At 36.3% G+C, this 17,098-nt stretch overlaps 1 protein-coding gene across 6 annotated transcripts in view; it reads left to right on the top strand.

Moving 5' to 3' along the window:
* RICTOR (RPTOR independent companion of MTOR complex 2) overlaps nucleotides 1-17,098 on the top strand; it is a 127,615-nt gene that overhangs the window by 74,998 nt on the left and 35,519 nt on the right. For all 6 annotated transcript variants that reach the window (XM_033852811.2, XM_033852810.2, XM_033852812.2 and 3 more), the window contains 8 exons: nucleotides 2,103-2,170; nucleotides 10,382-10,464; nucleotides 11,539-11,626; nucleotides 12,356-12,446; nucleotides 12,559-12,625; nucleotides 12,772-12,852; nucleotides 14,739-14,839; nucleotides 16,710-16,875. In XM_033852811.2, the coding sequence (XP_033708702.1) occupies nucleotides 2,103-2,170; nucleotides 10,382-10,464; nucleotides 11,539-11,626; nucleotides 12,356-12,446; nucleotides 12,559-12,625; nucleotides 12,772-12,852; nucleotides 14,739-14,839; nucleotides 16,710-16,875 (745 nt within the window). The remainder of the gene's footprint in view (nucleotides 1-2,102; nucleotides 2,171-10,381; nucleotides 10,465-11,538; nucleotides 11,627-12,355; nucleotides 12,447-12,558; nucleotides 12,626-12,771; nucleotides 12,853-14,738; nucleotides 14,840-16,709; nucleotides 16,876-17,098) is intronic.

Below are 17,098 nucleotides of genomic sequence, written 5' to 3'. Positions count from 1 at the left end.
ATTCTCTGTTTAAGACTTCTCAGACCTTATTCTTGCTAACTAAGTTATGAATTGGGATTCTTAAGCCCCTTTCTTGGCTTCTCCTATCACACTTGGGCATGCTCTTTATTGATGAAGAATGTATGCATTTTCTATTGCTGCATGACAAATGACTACAAATATAGCAGCTTAAAATAACATCAGTTTATTAGTTCACAGTTCAGTAGGTCAGAGGTCTGGCGTGGTTCTTATCTGGAAGTTCTGGTGAAGAAGCCATTTATTTCTGGGCTCACTCAGATTGTTGGCAGAATTCACTTCCTTGCTATTGTACAACTGAAGTTCCTGTTTTCTTGCTGACTGTCAACTGGGGCCTACTCTCAGCTTCTAATGACCACCCTCTTTTCCTGGCACATGGTACTCTCCATCTTCAAACACAGCAGGAATTCCTTGAATCTTTGTGCTTTGAATCTCTCTGACTTTTTCTTCTGCTTCCAGCTAGAGAAAGCTCTCCAGTTCGATCAAGCCTACCAGATGATCTCCGTATCTTAAGGTCTGCCGGGCTATATAACATAAACATAATCACAGTCATGGCAATGATATCATATTCACAGGGATCCAGGGATTAAGACCTAGAATCTTGAGAGGATAGGGGCATTTTTAGAATTCTGCCTACCAGAATAAGCAAGAGACGAACCTGGATATTTTTTAGAGTTGAGGAGGGGGGAGTACATTCCACCAAAATCCTTTCTTTTCTGTTTGGTTCAATACTTTGCTTTCCTTAAGTTTCTGGAGTATGGGCAGTTTCTGGAGCATGAGTACATTATAGCTAGGGAATAAGGAAATGGGTGTTTTTTTTTTTTTTTTACAATACTACTAATTTATCAAATAGGTTAGAGATTGGATTACCAGGCAAACAGTATAAGTATGTCACAAACATTTTTAAGAGAAGGAGCACCAAAAGCTTAATCACACAGTTGTCTGATTCTCATTTCTTCCACCAACCCCCCTCCCCATTTTAGTTTCTGTTATAGTGTCATGTTGATTAGTACCACAGAGCTTAGTGTGGTTGGTTTGTATGTGTGGGGGATGTTTTTAACTTTCATTTCTCTTTTGTAAACTATCTGCTTGCTTACCATTCTTCAATTTGATTTTCTGTCATTGTTCTTTATCCCTTCTGTTTTTTTCTTTCCCAGTTCTCTGGATTTCTGTATTCTCACAACTGTTAAGAACTTTAACATTAGGGAAGTAAAAAAGATGGCACAGAAAAAAAAATGGACTGTTTACAGGGTAGAGATGGTTGAGGTGGCATAAATAAAGAGTACAAGGTTGCTATTAAGTATTAAAACTGGCCGTAGACCATATATGGAATATGTTTAACAATGTAAGTAATACTGTTGGTTAATTAATTGTCATAAACTATTACATAGAAGGGAACAAGTGAGATGATTGGATACCAATTATAAAAGAAGAAAGTAGCTGGTAGTAGGCCCCAGCTGACAGAAAGAAAACAGAAACCTCAGTTGTATAACACCAAGGAAGTGAATTCTGCCAACAACCTGAATGAGCTTAAAAATGGATCAATAATAATATCTAGTTATTTAATAATATCTCGGTGAATATCTGAGTTGTTGAGCTTGCTTGGTAGAAATGCTCAAATAAATTTGGGACAAGATTTTTGAAGTAAAGAGAATACATGTCGTAAAAGTAAGAGGTTTATGTGGTAATTTTCTTTGCTAAGGGGCAGTATTTTGACAGAGATGCTTATTAAGCAGGCTGGTGTTGTCTCTAATGCTCAATTAAAGGTGTTAATGAGCTACCTAAGAATAGTTTTCAGAAAGAGCAGGAAAAGAAGAACTCAGTGGGAAAGCGGAATTTATAATTTGTTTTAAAAGATATTGTGAATTTTAAATGGGGGGACGCGTGATCAGTACATAACTGGGTAATTTGCTTTGAGGTAGATCTGATCTTTATTTTCTTTTAATATATTGTTGAATTTCCTATGTAAATATTTAAATGTTAAGTAATGATAGCTCTTATTCTGATATAGTGGTAGGAAAAACTCACTTTTTATTTTAACATTTAATTTCTTTGACACCCCCCCGCCCCTCCACCTCACCCAACAGAGAAGACAGAGAAGCAAGGTTTCTAGCAAGTAAAATGGGAATCATAGCAACATTCCGGTCATGGGCAGGTAAGTTCCTCTGTGCTGCTTTATAACATCCAATAAGAAAAGCTTGGCTATTTTTTCAAATGTTAAATTATTATTGTAGCATCTGCTTTAGATGTTAACCTAGTCTTTCTTTATATGTTATCATTAGAACCAAGAGGGTTTTGTACACAAGTCTTAAAATTGACCATTTGTAAGTCAATATGCTAATGATAACCTGGGCATTAAAATAAACTTAAACAAGATCTATACCAAAAAAAATTTTTAAGAGTGTTAGTTGAATATGTAACTAAAGTTTGTTCCTAAAAATGTAATGTAGAATGTCATAAATACCAAATAAGCAAGATAGGCCATTAGTAATCCCAAATTACATTCTTTTTCATTATGGTTTATTACAGGATGTTGAATATAGTTCCCTCTACTATATAGTAGGACCTTGTTGTTTATTTTATATATAGTAGTGTGTATCTGTAAATCCCAAACTCCTAATTTATCACTCCCCCACTCCCTTTCCCCTTTGATAACCATAAGTTTGTTTTCCCTGTCTGTGAGTCTGTTTCTGTTTCACAAATAAGTCCATTTGTATCATATTTTAGATTCCACATATAAGTGATATTGTATGGTATTTGTCTTTCTGTCTGACTTACTTCACTTAGTATGATGATAATCTCTAGGTCCATCATGTTGCTGCATATGGCATTATTTCATTCTTTTTATGGCTGAGTAATATTTCATTGTGTGTGTGTGTGTGTGTGTGTGTGTGTGTGTGTGTGTGTGTGTGTATCTCACATCTTTATCCATTCATCTGTTGATGGACATTTAGATTGCTTCCATGTCTTGGCTATTGTAAATAGTGCTTCAGTGAACATTGGGGTGCATGTATCTTTTATTTATTTATTTAAATTTATTTATTTTCATGTTTTCTTTTTTTTGAATTTTATTTTATTTTTTTATATAGCAGGTTCTTATTAGTTATCTATTTTATACATATTAGTGTATATATGTCAGTCCCTCTCGCAATTCATCCCCTCCCCGCCCCACTTTTCCCCCCTTGGTATCCGTACGTTTGTTCTCTACATCTGTGTCTCTATTTCTGCCTTGCAAACTAGTTCATCTGTACCATTTTTCTAGATTCCACATATATGCGTTAATATACAATGTTTGTTTTTCTCTTTCTGACTTACTTCACTCTGTATGACAGTCTGCATGTATCTTTTCAAATTAGAGTTTTCTCTGGTTATATATCCAGGCATGGGATTGCAGGATCATGTGGTAACTCTACTTTTAGTTTTTAAAAAAACCTCCATACTGTTTTCCATAATGGCTGCACCAATTTACATTCCCACCAACAGTGTAGGAGGGTTCCTATTTCTCCACAACCTCTCCAGCATTTATTATTTGTAGACTTTTTAATGATGGCCATTCTGACTGGTGTGGGGTGATACCTCATTGTAGTTTTGATTTGCATTTCTCTAATAATTAGTGATGTTGAGCATCTTTTCATGTGCCTATTGGCCATCTGTATGTCTTCTTGGGAGAAATGTCTATTTAGGTCTTCTGTCCATTTTTTGATTGGGTTGCTTCTTTTTTTGTTATGAGTTGTATGAGCTGTTTGTATATTTTAGAAATTAATCCCTTGTTGGTTGCCTAATTTGCAAATATTTTCTCCCACTCCATAGGTTGTCTTTTCATTTTGTTTATGGTTTCCTTTGCTGTGCAAAAGCTTATAAGTTTCATTAGGTCCCATTTGTTTATTTTTGCTTTTCTTTTCTTAAAATTTTTATTGGAGAATAGTTGATTTACAGTATTGCATTAGTTTCAGGTGTACAGCAAAGTGAATCAGCTATACATATATCCACTTTTTTTTTTTTTTTTTTTTTTTTTGCGGTACACGGGCCTCTCACTGTTGTGGCCTCTCCTGTTGCGGAGCACAGGCTCCGGACACGCAGGCTCAACGACTATGGCTCACGGGCCCAGCCGCTCCGCGGCATGTGGGATCTTCCCGGACCGGGGCACGAACCCGTGTCCCCTGCATCGGCAGGTGGACTCTCAACCACTGCGCCACCAGTGAAGCCCTTTTTTTTTTAGATTCTTTTCCCATGTAGGCAATTACAGAGTATTGAGTAGAATTCCCTCTGCTATATGGCAGCTTATTATTAGTTATGTATTTTATATGTAGTTGTGTGTATATGTCAGTCCCAATCTCCCAGTTTATCCCTGCCCCACTCTTATCCCCTTGTAACCATAAGTTTGTTTCCTACATCCATGACTCTACTTCTGTTTTTGTAAGTTCATTTGTAACCCCCTTTTTTTTCTAGATTCCACATATAAGCGATATCATATATTTGTCTGTGTCTGACTTACTTCACTCAGTATGATAACCTGGATTCATCCCTGTTGCTGCAAATGGCATTACTTTGTTCTTTTTTTATTGCCGGTAATATTCCACTGTATATATGTACCATGTTTCCTTTATCCATTCCTCTGTTGTTGGACATTTAGGTTGCTTCCATGTTCTGCCTATTGGAAATAGTGCTGCAGTGAACATTGGGGTGCATTCCTTTACACTAACAATGAAAGATCAGAAAGAGAAATTAAGGAAACAATCCCATTTACCATCGCAACATAAAGAATAAAATACCTAAGAATAAACCTACTTAAAGAGGCAAAAGACCTGTACTCAGAAAACTGTAAGATATTGATGAAAGAAATGAAAGGTGACACAAACACATGGGAAGATATACCATGTTCTTGGATTGGAAGAATCAATATTGTGAAAATAACTATACTCCCCAAAGCAATCTACAGATTCAGTGCAATCCCTATCAGATTACCAATGACATTTTTCATGTAACTAGAACACAAAATCCATATGAAAACATAAAAGACCTGAATAGCCAAAGCAATCTTGAGAAAGAAAAATGGAGCTGGAGGAGTCAGGCTCCCTGACTTCATACTATACTACAAAGCTACAGTCATCAAAACAGTATGGGACTGGCATAAGAACAGAAATATAGATCAATGGAACAGGATAGAAAGCCCAGAAATAAACCCACTCACCTATGGTCAATTAATCTATGACAAAGGAGGCAAGAATATACAATGGAGACAAGACAGTCTCTTCAATAAGTGGTGCTGGGAAAACTGGACAGCTACATGTAAAAGAATGAAATTAGAACACTCCCTAACACTCCCAAATGGATTAAAGACTTAAATGTAATGCTGGACACTATAAAACTCTTAGAGGAAAACATAGGCAGAACACTCTTTGACATAAATCACAGCAAGATCTTTTTTGATCCACCTCCTAGAGTAATGAAAATAAAAACAAAAGTAAATGCGATCTAATTAAACTTAAAAGTGCACAGCAAAGGAAACCATAAACAAAACAAAAAGACAATCCTCAGAATGGGGGAAGATATTTGCAAATGAAGCAACCGACAAGGGATTAATCTCCAAAATATATAAACAGCTCATGCAGTTCAGTATCAGAAAACCAGATAACCCAATCAGAAAATGGGCAAAAGATCTAAATAGACATTTCTCCAAAGAAGGCATACAGATGACCAAAAAGCACATGAAAAGATGCTCAATATCACTAATTATTGGAGAAATGCAAATCAGAACTACAGTGAGGTATCACCTCACACTGATCAGAATAGCCCTCATTAAAAAGTCTACAAATAGGGCTTCCCTGGTGGCGCAGTGGCTAGGAGTCCTCCTGCCAGTGCAGGGGACACGGGTTCGGGCCCTGGTCCAGGAGGATCCCACATGCAACAGAGCAACTGAGCCCGTGCGCCACAGCTACTGAGCCTGCGCTCTAGAGCCCGCGAGCCACGACTCCTGAAGCCTGCGCGCCTGGAGCCAGTGCTCTGCAACTAGAGAGGCCACCGCGATGAGAAGCCCTTGCACCACAACGCAGAGCAGCCCCCGCTCGCCGCAACTAGAGAAGGCCCGCGCGCAGCAATGAAGACCCAACGCAGCCAAAAATAAATAAAATTAATAAATAAAATTTAAAAAAAAAGTCTACAAATAATAAAGGCTAGAGAGGGTGTGGAGAAAAGGGAACCCTCTTGCACTGTTGGTGGGAATGTAAATTGGTACAGCCACTGTGGAGAATGGTATGGAGGTTCCTTAAAAAACTAAAAATAGAACTACCATATGACCCAGCAATCCCACTACTGGGCATATACCCGGAGAAAACCATATTTTTGCTTTTATTTCTATTGCCTAGTAGTCCAATATTTCTTGAAAAGAGGGATTATACATGTTTTACCTTTCCATGGAATAAAAAGCAAACATTTTTCTTAAAATAATAACAGCACTAAATGTGTTATTTTGTATTAATGATTACCTCTTCTTTTTTTAAAAAAAATGTATTATTTAATTTTTGGCTGCATTGTCTTCGTTGCTGCATGCAGGTTTTCTCTAGTTGTGGCGAGCAGGGGCTACTCTTTGTTGTAGTGCACGGGCTTCTCATTGCGGTGGCTTCTCTTGTTGCAGAGCACGGGCTCTAGGCACACGCCTCAGTAGTTGTGGCACGTGGGCTCAGTAGTTGTGGCTTGTGGGCTGTAGAGCGCAGGCTCAGTAGTTGTGGTGCATGGGCTTAGTTGCTACGCAGTGTGGGGGATCTTCCCAGACCAGGGCTCGAACCCGTGTCCCCTGCTTTGGCAGGTGGATTCTTAACCACTTCGCCACAAGGGAAGCCAACCTTTTCCTTCTTGACTTTGCAGAATAATTTAAGGGATAGCATACAAAGGAGTATAGCAATAAATAGAACAGGAAAATTTACTTGAACATTTCTGTATACTTAAGTAACCAGTTAACATCTTTTCCATAAAAATGACTATCCCAGCCATAGACTATCCCAGCCCTAGCCAATATATGTACAAGGACTTCCTCTGGCCTCTCACATGTTGGTAAAAATCCCAACCTTGCTATACCTCATGACTGCCTTTTTCGCCTTATCCTAATGGACAACCTAGGATTCTATGAGGGCTCAACCATCACACATCGTTTTTTATACTTTACTAGCCTCCACACACTCTTTCAACATAGAAAACCAACACAGTCCTCCTGCCAAGGTTAACTGTCAGTGCCCTTGCCTTAGAAATCACGTGTAACTTTATTTTCTGTAGCTACAGCTACTGTCCTTCACCATTCTTCAGCTTCCTTGCCGTTAAAGTGTTTTCTTTCTTCCCCCCAAGAATGAATTCTGTCCAACTCTGACCACCAGTACAGCCTAGCTACAGTCTTCTCATTCTCCCTACTGTAGACTCTGCTCTCCAGTCACTGTACCTCTAATCTCTGCCAGTCTCTTGTTTCTCTTAAACGTTTTTCTGCTGTGCTTCAGTTTGTCCTAGAGTCCTTTAATGCACTGATCCATCATTAGAAACTTAAAAGGTTGGAGTGTTCTTCCCTTCTATTGAAGTAAGAACTGGAATATTATTCAAGTTAGAATTCTGAAAACATTTTCTCACAAAAATAATTTCCTTAATAGTATTAGAGTCTGTGATACTGTGTTTGGGTTAAATGAGCTTTTGTATGTTTGTAATGTTATTTCTATCATATATTTCAAAATCCAAAAAACTGACTGAAAAATGAACTTTTAGAACACAGTTTCTTCTTGAGTTGCAGGAGCCTGTTTTCCCTATTAGTGCAGACTATGATTGCAGATTATTATCTTAATCTATAATCTCTCAAATTACTGTCAGACATCAAAGTTTGAGAAACACTATTTTGGTATTTTAAGTAAGTCTGTCTATTATGTTTTAGTTTGAATTTTGAACCTAAGTGCAAAGAGAAGATACATATTATTCATAAATATAAATATATGTGCTTAAGTAGAAGTAACAGGGAACTTCAGAATCCTATATGACTTTTTAAAAATGTTTTCCTTTACTTTTAAAAAATGTTTTCCCTAACATTTTATTATCAAAAATTTCAACTATACAGAAAAATTATACAGTGAACACCATATACTCCTACCACTTAGATTTTGCTCTATTTGCTTTATTACATATCTACCCATCTGCCTAGTCCTCTGAGAATTCATCAGTCCTCATGTTATTCTAATGCATTTTAAAGAAGTTGCAAAATTAAGTTCTCCTGATTCCTAAACACTTCAGCATGCACATTATTACCTAAAGTTCACTATTTGTTCAGGGTTCTTATTTGGTTATTTTTGTTTGTTTCTGAGGTTTTTTTGGGGGGGGGGCACTTTGAGGTAAAATTTACCCCTTACAGTGAAATGCACAAATCTTGAGTCTGCAATTTGATGAGTTTTGACAAATGCTTATACCTGTGTATCCAAACTCTTTTTAGGATATAGAACATTACCATCATTGCAGAAAGTTCTCTCATGTCCCTTCCTAGTTAATCCCTGACCCCACTCCTGTAAGAAGCAACCACTGCTCTGTTTATTTTTTATCACAAATCATTTTTGCCTGTTCTGAAACTTCATTTAAGTGGAATCATAGTATATGTATACTTTTGTGTGTAGGCTTTTTTCACTCAACTTAATGATTCTGATTTCACTCAGCATAATGCTACTGATTCATGTTGTATATATCAATAATATGTTCCTTTTTATTGCTGAGTAGTATTCCACTGGGTAAATATATCACTGTGTTTTTAGCCTTCCTCCTGTTAGTGAATACCTGACCTGTTTCCAGTTTTTTTTTTTTTTTGTGTGGTACATGGGCTTCTCACTGTTGTGGCCTCTCCCATTGCGGAGCACAGGCTCCAGACGCGCAGGCTCAGTGGGCATGGCTCATGGGCCCAGCTGCTCCGTGGCATGTGGGATCTTCCCGGACCGGGGCACGAACCCGTGTCCCCTGCATCGGCAGGCGGACTCTCAACAACTGCGCCACCAGGGAAGCCCCTGTTTCCAGTTTTGATCATTCTAAATAGAGCTACTATGAGCGGCATTGTAAAATTTTTTTTCAGATGTAAGCTTTGTTTCCTTTTGGGTAAATACCAGATAGAATTGCTGAGTCACAGGGTGGATATATGGGTTTTTTTGGGCTGTGTTGGGTCTTCGTTGCTGCACGCGGGCTTTCTCTAGTTGAGCAGGGGCTACTCTTCTTTGCAGTGTGCGGGCTTCTCATTGCAGTGGCTTCTCTTGTTGCAGGGCACAGGCTCTAGGTGCATGGGCTTCATTAGTTGCAGCATGCAGACTTAGTAGTTGCAGCGCTCAGGCTTCAGTAGTTGCGGTGCGTGGGCTCAGTAGTTGTGACGCAGGCTCTAGGGTGCATGGGCTTCAGTAGTTGTGGCACACGGGCTCAGTAGTTGTGGCACGCGGGCTCAGTAGTTGTGTTGCGGGCTTTAGAACACAGGCTCAGTAGTTGTGGCTCACGGGCTTAGTTGATCCACAGCATGTGGGATCTTCCCATACCAGAGCTCGAACCCCTGTCCCCTGCATTGGCAGGCGGATTCTTAACCACTGTACCACCAGGGAAGTCCCGATATATGTTTAGTTGTATGAGAAACTGCAAGACTTTTTCTCAAAATACTGAAGCACTATTTTATACTCCTATCATGTAGGTATGTGAGTTCCAGTTGCTCTACATCCTTGCCAGCATCTGGTGTTATCAGTTTTTAATTTCAGCCACTCTAGTGGGTGTGTGACAGTATCTTATTTTGACTGTAATTTGCATTTCCCCAGTGACTAATGATATTGAACACTTTTGTGTTTATTGGCTACTTACTGATACATATCTTCTTTTGTGACATGGTGTTAATATGTTTAAAATTGTTTGAGTAAATTCTCTCACTTAATATTTTGATCCATTCAGTTTATTTGAAGTCTGTTGGTTATACTCGTCTGTGCATTCGTTAAGTTTGAGACTTAAACTTTTAAAAGGCAAATGCCAAGCAAAGTTTATCAGTTCAGGTTGAGAAAGTGTTAAATAAGCAAGACATTGTCTTATTCTCTCCAATATCCCTGAGAATCACTCATCAGCAAATGGGAATAATAGGCAGTCAGATTCATGAAACCTTTTTGGGTATGAAACAAATAGAAGAAGTAATTTAAAGGATAAAATTATTGATAACCTCTAATTAGTTGGCAAATTCAGAGAATGTTTGAAATATACTATCAATTATGATAATCAAATAGTGTAATAGTGTAATTTAGCATGGAAAAATGTCACATTTTGTATTATGGATACGTTACTATAGAAAATTTTTTTGAAATTCAAATCAGTTATTTTTTTTTCTTTTTATCTTTTTTAGGTATTATTAATTTATGTAAGCCTGGAAATTCTGGGATTCAGTCTCTAATTGGAGTCCTTTGCATTCCAAATATGGAAATAAGGGTAGGTAAAAGTTATGATTGTTTCATTCATGGAGTTTTAGTGGAGGAAATTAATTGGAAAAAGTTTATTTCAGGTAATGCTTTTTCCTCATGAATTGTTAATCTGTATCACAGAGCATTTTAAAAATACATGAATAAATATTTACTACTTAGTTGAACCCTAAGAATATAATATGAATCATTTGAAACACTGCTGTTGTTAGGAAGTAGGGCTGTATTAAAATTAGATTAAAAATATGAAATTAATTATGCTTTATTCAATAAAAAGTGCAAACAATACACAGGGGCATTCTCATTGTAAAAGGTTCAAGCAATATAGAAAAATATACTTAAAAAGTAAATATAGTATTTATGCAACTTATGCCTTCTAACTTGTGTTTTTATATGTTATGAGTAGTGGTTCTGATTAAAATTGGGGTATTTATATCCTTTTTTTAGACATAGTCCTAAGTTATTAGTGTATAGGAATTGCATTAAACAACTAAAACAAATTGAAATTAGAGGAAAAAAATGAACTCTTCATGTGGTTCTTCCTTTTCCTCTTTAATGTTTTTGTTTTAATTTTGTTCAAAGGGACAAAATTTGCCCCTTTGTTTCTTATTGTTAGTAGTAAATATTAGCTAGAGGTGCCTTGCTTAAAATGTGAACTAAAAATAAAAGCATTTAGACCATGGAAGGATGTAATTATAGATGGAAAGGTTCCAATTCAGTTGACTTCTTACTCAGCAAATGGTGAAAGAACATGGTCCTTTGAGTCTGGCCGACTGAGGTTTGACTCCTTTTTTTATTATTTATAGCTCCATGACCTTGGGCAAATTATTTTTAACCTTTAAATGTATTTCTTCATGTGTACAGTGGGGATAATAAAAGATTTATTGACAAGATTACATCATGTATATGTAGTAAGCATTCAGTAGTTATCTCTTCTGTAATATAGGCCTGATAATGGTAGTTTTCTAAAATACAGTAGTTCTGTTTTTATCGATTTTTTAATCTGTGAATAGGACATTTAAAAAATTGCAAACAAAGATTTATTCCATAAAAACAAATGAACTGTATTTATTTGTACTTGCAGCGAGGTCTCCTTGAAGTGCTTTATGATATATTTCGTCTTCCTCTACCTGTTGTGACTGAAGAGTTCATAGAAGCACTGCTCAGTGTAGGTAAGTATTGAAGTGCATTCACTACTCATATATTGTAATTTTTTAAATGGATTATCTAATGGAGACAGAGTTCCTCAAAGGAAAAATACTGAACTAAATATCATTTTCTTACTGCATATTTGTGGCCTGAAATTAATATAAAAATAAAATCTCAGATAAATTTCTAAAAAGAAATTTAAATTTCTTCTCCATCACCCTAGCTTCTGAAACGAGCAGTGAAATTCATAGAAGGATGGACTAAGAAAGGAAGAGAGGAGTTAATAAGAAACCTTATGTGATTCTCACAGTGGATTATTTGATTCTTGTTATTTTATTTTAGCCCAAATGACTCTGAGTCCCTCAGTGAAGGAAGTTAAATCTGTGTTCATTTACATAAATCGTTTTTTTCTGTATGCCTTCTTGAGTCTTTTTTTTTGCGTTACGCGGGCCTCTCACTGTTGTGGCCTCTCCTGTTGCGGAGCACAGGCTCCGGACGCTCAGGCTCAGCGGCCATGGCTCACGGGCCAAGCCGCTCTGTGGCATGTAGGATCTTCCCGGACTGGGGCACGAACCTGTGTCCCCTGCATCAGCAGGCGGACTCTCAACCACTGCGCCACCAGGGAAGCCCTCTTTTTTTTTTTTTTAACGAACGTTTAAGAAAATTATTTGTAGCCTGCTTAGCTGATGGTTATTTGAAGTGTTTCATTGGTATATTATTTTCTTCTAACTATCTAAATTTAACTATTTTAGATCCAGGTAGATTCCAAGACAGTTGGAGGCTTTCAGATGGTTTTGTAGCAGCTGAGGCAAAAACTATTCTTCCTCATCGTGCCAGATCCAGGTAGACTTTAGATATAGAAATAGTTCACATTTATTACAATTACTATTTTTATGTTAAATTTTGTGGTGTATGGAACAATATTTAAATTTTTCTGTGCCATGCTTATTTCCAGGCCAGACCTCATGGATAATTATTTGGCACTGATACTATCAGCATTTATTCGTAATGGGCTTTTAGAGGTAAGAGTTATAAACCTTATTTTATTCTATTTTATTTATTTTATTTTCTCTAACAGAATTCTTTCAGAGCAACAAACATATATGATGCATAATTGTATTCATATATAATATTTTGCAACTATGATATTTTCTTCTTATTTTCAAAGGGTTTGGTTGAGGTGATAACAAACAGCGATGACCATATCTCAGTTAGAGCTACCATCCTTTTAGGAGAGCTTTTACATATGGTAAGTTTAACAACTTCTGATTATGTTTCATACTATTAATGTTTTAATTTATGAAACAGGCTCTTTTAACGACTTACTTTGCATTATCTCAAAAAAATAAGTTTACATTTATTTGAATGTTTATCTTTGCATTACAAAGAACCCTTGATACTTTGTATCTTATATATATATAGGCTAGTTTTTTAAATGGAACAAATATAAAAAATACAGAGAACTGACTATTGCCTTTTTATACTCACTTTTGATGCTGACATTTTGAGTCCTAAAAGTCTTTCTCTTAGAATGACTTCCTACCTAAAAAGCATGAAATTACAAAACTATAGGTATTACTTCAGTCAGCTAAATAGAATTGATATATAATAGTCAGTGCCTGAATTTTAGAAAACTTTGTGGAAAAAAATCTAAACATAACTGCCTCATTAGAACACATACTTCTCTGTAAACTTGTAGGTTTAGGTTTAGAAGGTGGGAATCTGTTTTTCTGGCCACGATTTTATGACATCAGTAACTTCTGGAAACAAGGAGCTAGCAAAGTAATCTGATCATTCTCTACTCCCAGCAGATCAAGCAGTGAGGGTACTCTGATTATTTGCAAATTAGAAATTTATATTTCTGTCACCAATTAGTTAATAAACACTAAATAAAAAGAACCACTTTAAACTCATTAAGTAAACTTATGGCAAATCTTTTAAAATTGTGTTATGGTTTATTATTGGCAGAATATTTTTTGTTTTTGTAGTTGTTTTTGGTCCCCTCCATCACCAGGGTTTTTTTTCTACATAGCAGTTGGGCTTTGTGAGTGAGCAAAAGAGAATTAAACAGAGTTTAATGATAACTGTCTTGTTTATCAGTGAGTTATTTAGCCACTTGCTCTGTTTTCCTTCAGTCTGTCTATGAGATAATTAAGTAATATTGCAGAATCTCAGGTGTGATTATTTTTATTTTAATTAAGATATCATTTCTGTAAGGATATCAATATCTAGAATTATTTGCCTTTATGTGAAGGAATCTCTTTAATAAATTTCATCCATTCCCTTCCCCCATACACCAGAATTCTGTGATTCCCTTGAAATATAAAAGCTAGTCATTTTGAGTATAGCAGTGTTAGTTCATTGCTTGTTATTCTTATATCTTCTGGCTTCCACATTTAATTAATTTATCTTTATTGGTAGAAAGCAGATTGGGTGGTAGGACTTCATTTGGAAAGCAGAAGACAAGCTTCTTATTTAAAGATTGTTGGAATATGAGACAAACCTGTTTTGAGAAGGTGGTTTTTAAACCAAAGAAGTCAACTCATAAGTTATGATATTGCATCCAGCATTTTAAATGCTACTTTTTTTTTTTTTTTTTTTGCGGTACACGGGCCTCTCACTGCTGTGGCCTCTCCCGTTGCGGAGCACAGGCTCCGGACGCGCAGGCTCAGCGGCCATGGCTCACGGGCCCAGCCGCTCCGTGGCATGTGGGATCTTCCCGGACCGGGGCAAGAACCCGTGTCCCCTGCATTGGCAGGCGGACTCTCAACCACTGCGCCGCCAGGGAAGCCCTAAATGCTACTTTTAACATAACATTATAACACTGGATCCAAGTTTTGACATATAGTCCTTTTAGATTATTTAAGAAGTGAGTTTAATTGGGTACCACTTAAAATTATAATTTAATGTTATAATAAAGGATGTATGAAATTTAGAGTTCTATTAACATAACATGAGCCTGTATCTTTATATTTGTGATAGCTCATCCTTGTTGAAAGTAGATGAGATAAAAGTTAGCTATAAGTATATATTAGAAAATGAATAATTCATGAGTAAAACCTTTTAGCATTATATCTGTGGATAATCTGTAACATAAAATAATCAATTTTTCAAAAATATTATGGTTCATTTTAGGCAAACACAATTCTTCCTCATTCACATAGCCATCATTTGCACTGCCTGCCAACCCTAATGAATATGGCTGCATCCTTTGATATCCCTAAGGAAAAGAGACTGTAAGTATCAGAGCTCTAGCAAAGCTTGTGCCTGTATATTTAATACCCACTTAGATGACCTTATCTTCTTTATAAGGAAGTAGTATATATAGGTTATGCCTGGGAATTATTTAGGGAAGCCTTTGGATAAGAGGAAAATTAACAGTTTTTAAAAATAATTTGTATTTTAGGCTACAGAGTATTTTAGTTTAGTAAAATCAACCTTTTCTAGCATGTTTCTGGACAAGGACGTAAACTTTCTACCAGATCAGTAAAAATATTGGGATTGAGAGTTTTTTGGACTGTTTTATGTTTTGAGCAACGGTTCAGTCTCTTTTTCAATGTCTGAATTATTTCAAATTACAGCACAAAGACTAACAGTGTATTCTTTTGTATGTGTGGTTAAAAATGTTGGAAAAAGAAAGTTGGAATTTATATATTTAGGCTTCATTATTTTTTTTGTAATGTTTTGAAATGTAGTTCATTAGCTATTCAGAACTAGGAATTTTTGTTAAGTTATAATACATTTCTCAAAAGTTTAGTTAGCTTTATTAATTCAAAAGTACACATAAGGGCCTCACTATAAATAATACTTTTTTTATTAGCTTTAAATCTGTCAGTGAAAATACTACTATTTAACAGACTGAAGTTGTATTATAAACGGAGGGCATTACGGACCATCAGTTCTGACTCTTAAGCTAACATCGGTAGTGGTGGCATTCAACTTTTATTTTAGTAGTTTCTTGATGGGAAAATGTACTTTCCCAAAGCCTGGTAGACCTGAACTCTCTGGGTCAGATTATGGCCATGGTATTTAGTGTTCATCAGGAATTCAAATTTACCTTCAAAATTCCAGTAATAATCTAAGAATGATTTTTTTAGCTCGGTAAGCTGTTTACTGGTAAGTACTTGCTAATCTGGACACATCCTAAGGTTTTTAAATTTTAAATCTGATTTGTATTTACCAGAATTTCTTAAGTTGAGACTTGATCGCTACCAAATTCTAGAAAACTGTATTTTATGCACCACTAAAAGGGAATTTAAAATAATTTCTAGGGACTTCCTGGTGGCACAGTGGTTAAGAATCCACCTGCCAATGCAGGAGACATGCAGGGTTCGATCCCTGGTCCGGGAAGATCCCACATGTCACAGAGCAACTAAGCCCATGCACTTCGACTACTGAGCCTGCGCTCTAGAGCCCAGAAGCCACAACTACTCAGCCCGCATGCTGCAACTACTGAAGCCCGTGCACTTAGAGCCCGTGCTCCGCAACAAGGGAAGCCACAGCAGTAAGAGGCCTGTGCACCGTAATGAGCAGTAGCCCTCACTTGCCGCAACTAGAGAATGCCCATGCACAGCAACGAAGACCCAACACAGCCAAAATAAATAAATAATTAATTTTCAAAATAAAATAATTTTTAAAAGGATCCCATTTACAGTTGCAGGTTAGTGGGGAAAATAGAGACTGTTCAGTTGATACTGGAATCATTGGTTATCCAACCTCATATCATAAACAAAAATCAATTTCATATGGATTAAGGACTTAAATGTGAAAAGCAGAGTTTTAAAACTTTAATAAGAAAGTAAGGTCACTAGGTCCTGACCTTGAGGAAGGAGTTCTTAAAACTAACATACCAAAAGTACCCACCACCATAGAAGAAAAGATTAGTAAGTATGTTTCGTTGAATCTAAATAATTAGTGTTTCTTCATACAAATCAGCAGTGTTCTTGTATTTTTTCTTTGTGGTTCCAAATTTGGTTAGATAATTTACTTTTTAGTAACACTCTCTAGCATGGATTTATGTAAGTTTTAATAGAATAATTTACCAAAGTGGTCTCTTTAAAATTACGCTAGCCTTGTATTAATTGTACTAATTTTTTTTCTCATTAGGCGAGCCAGTGCAGCCTTGAACTGTTTAAAACGCTTCCATGAAATGAAGAAACGAGGACCTAAGCCTTATAGCCTTCATTTAGATCACATTATTCAGAAAGCAATTGCAACACACCAGAAACGGGATCAATATCTCCGAGTTCAGAAAGATATATTTGTTCTTAAGGTACTGATGAGAAGATGCAATTTTCAATTTATTTCCTAATTCTTAACCACTGTATTTTAGTAGGCATACATGCTTGAGTTTGCAGTTTTATTCATGCATATGGATTTTCAGAAGGCTTCTAAGTTTTATAATGACTAGGCAGTGGAGCTGTGTTTTTATAACTTTTTCAAGTTAGAAAATCTTGATAATCTTCCTTAAATGAAAAACCTTCCATTTTGTTTTT

Source organism: Tursiops truncatus, chromosome 3, assembly GCF_011762595.2.
Source record: "Tursiops truncatus isolate mTurTru1 chromosome 3, mTurTru1.mat.Y, whole genome shotgun sequence".
Classification (NCBI taxonomy): Eukaryota; Metazoa; Chordata; class Mammalia; order Artiodactyla; family Delphinidae; genus Tursiops; species Tursiops truncatus.
The sequence above is the reverse complement of the archived record's forward strand: the minus strand, read 5'-3'. Positions and strand labels throughout refer to the sequence as shown.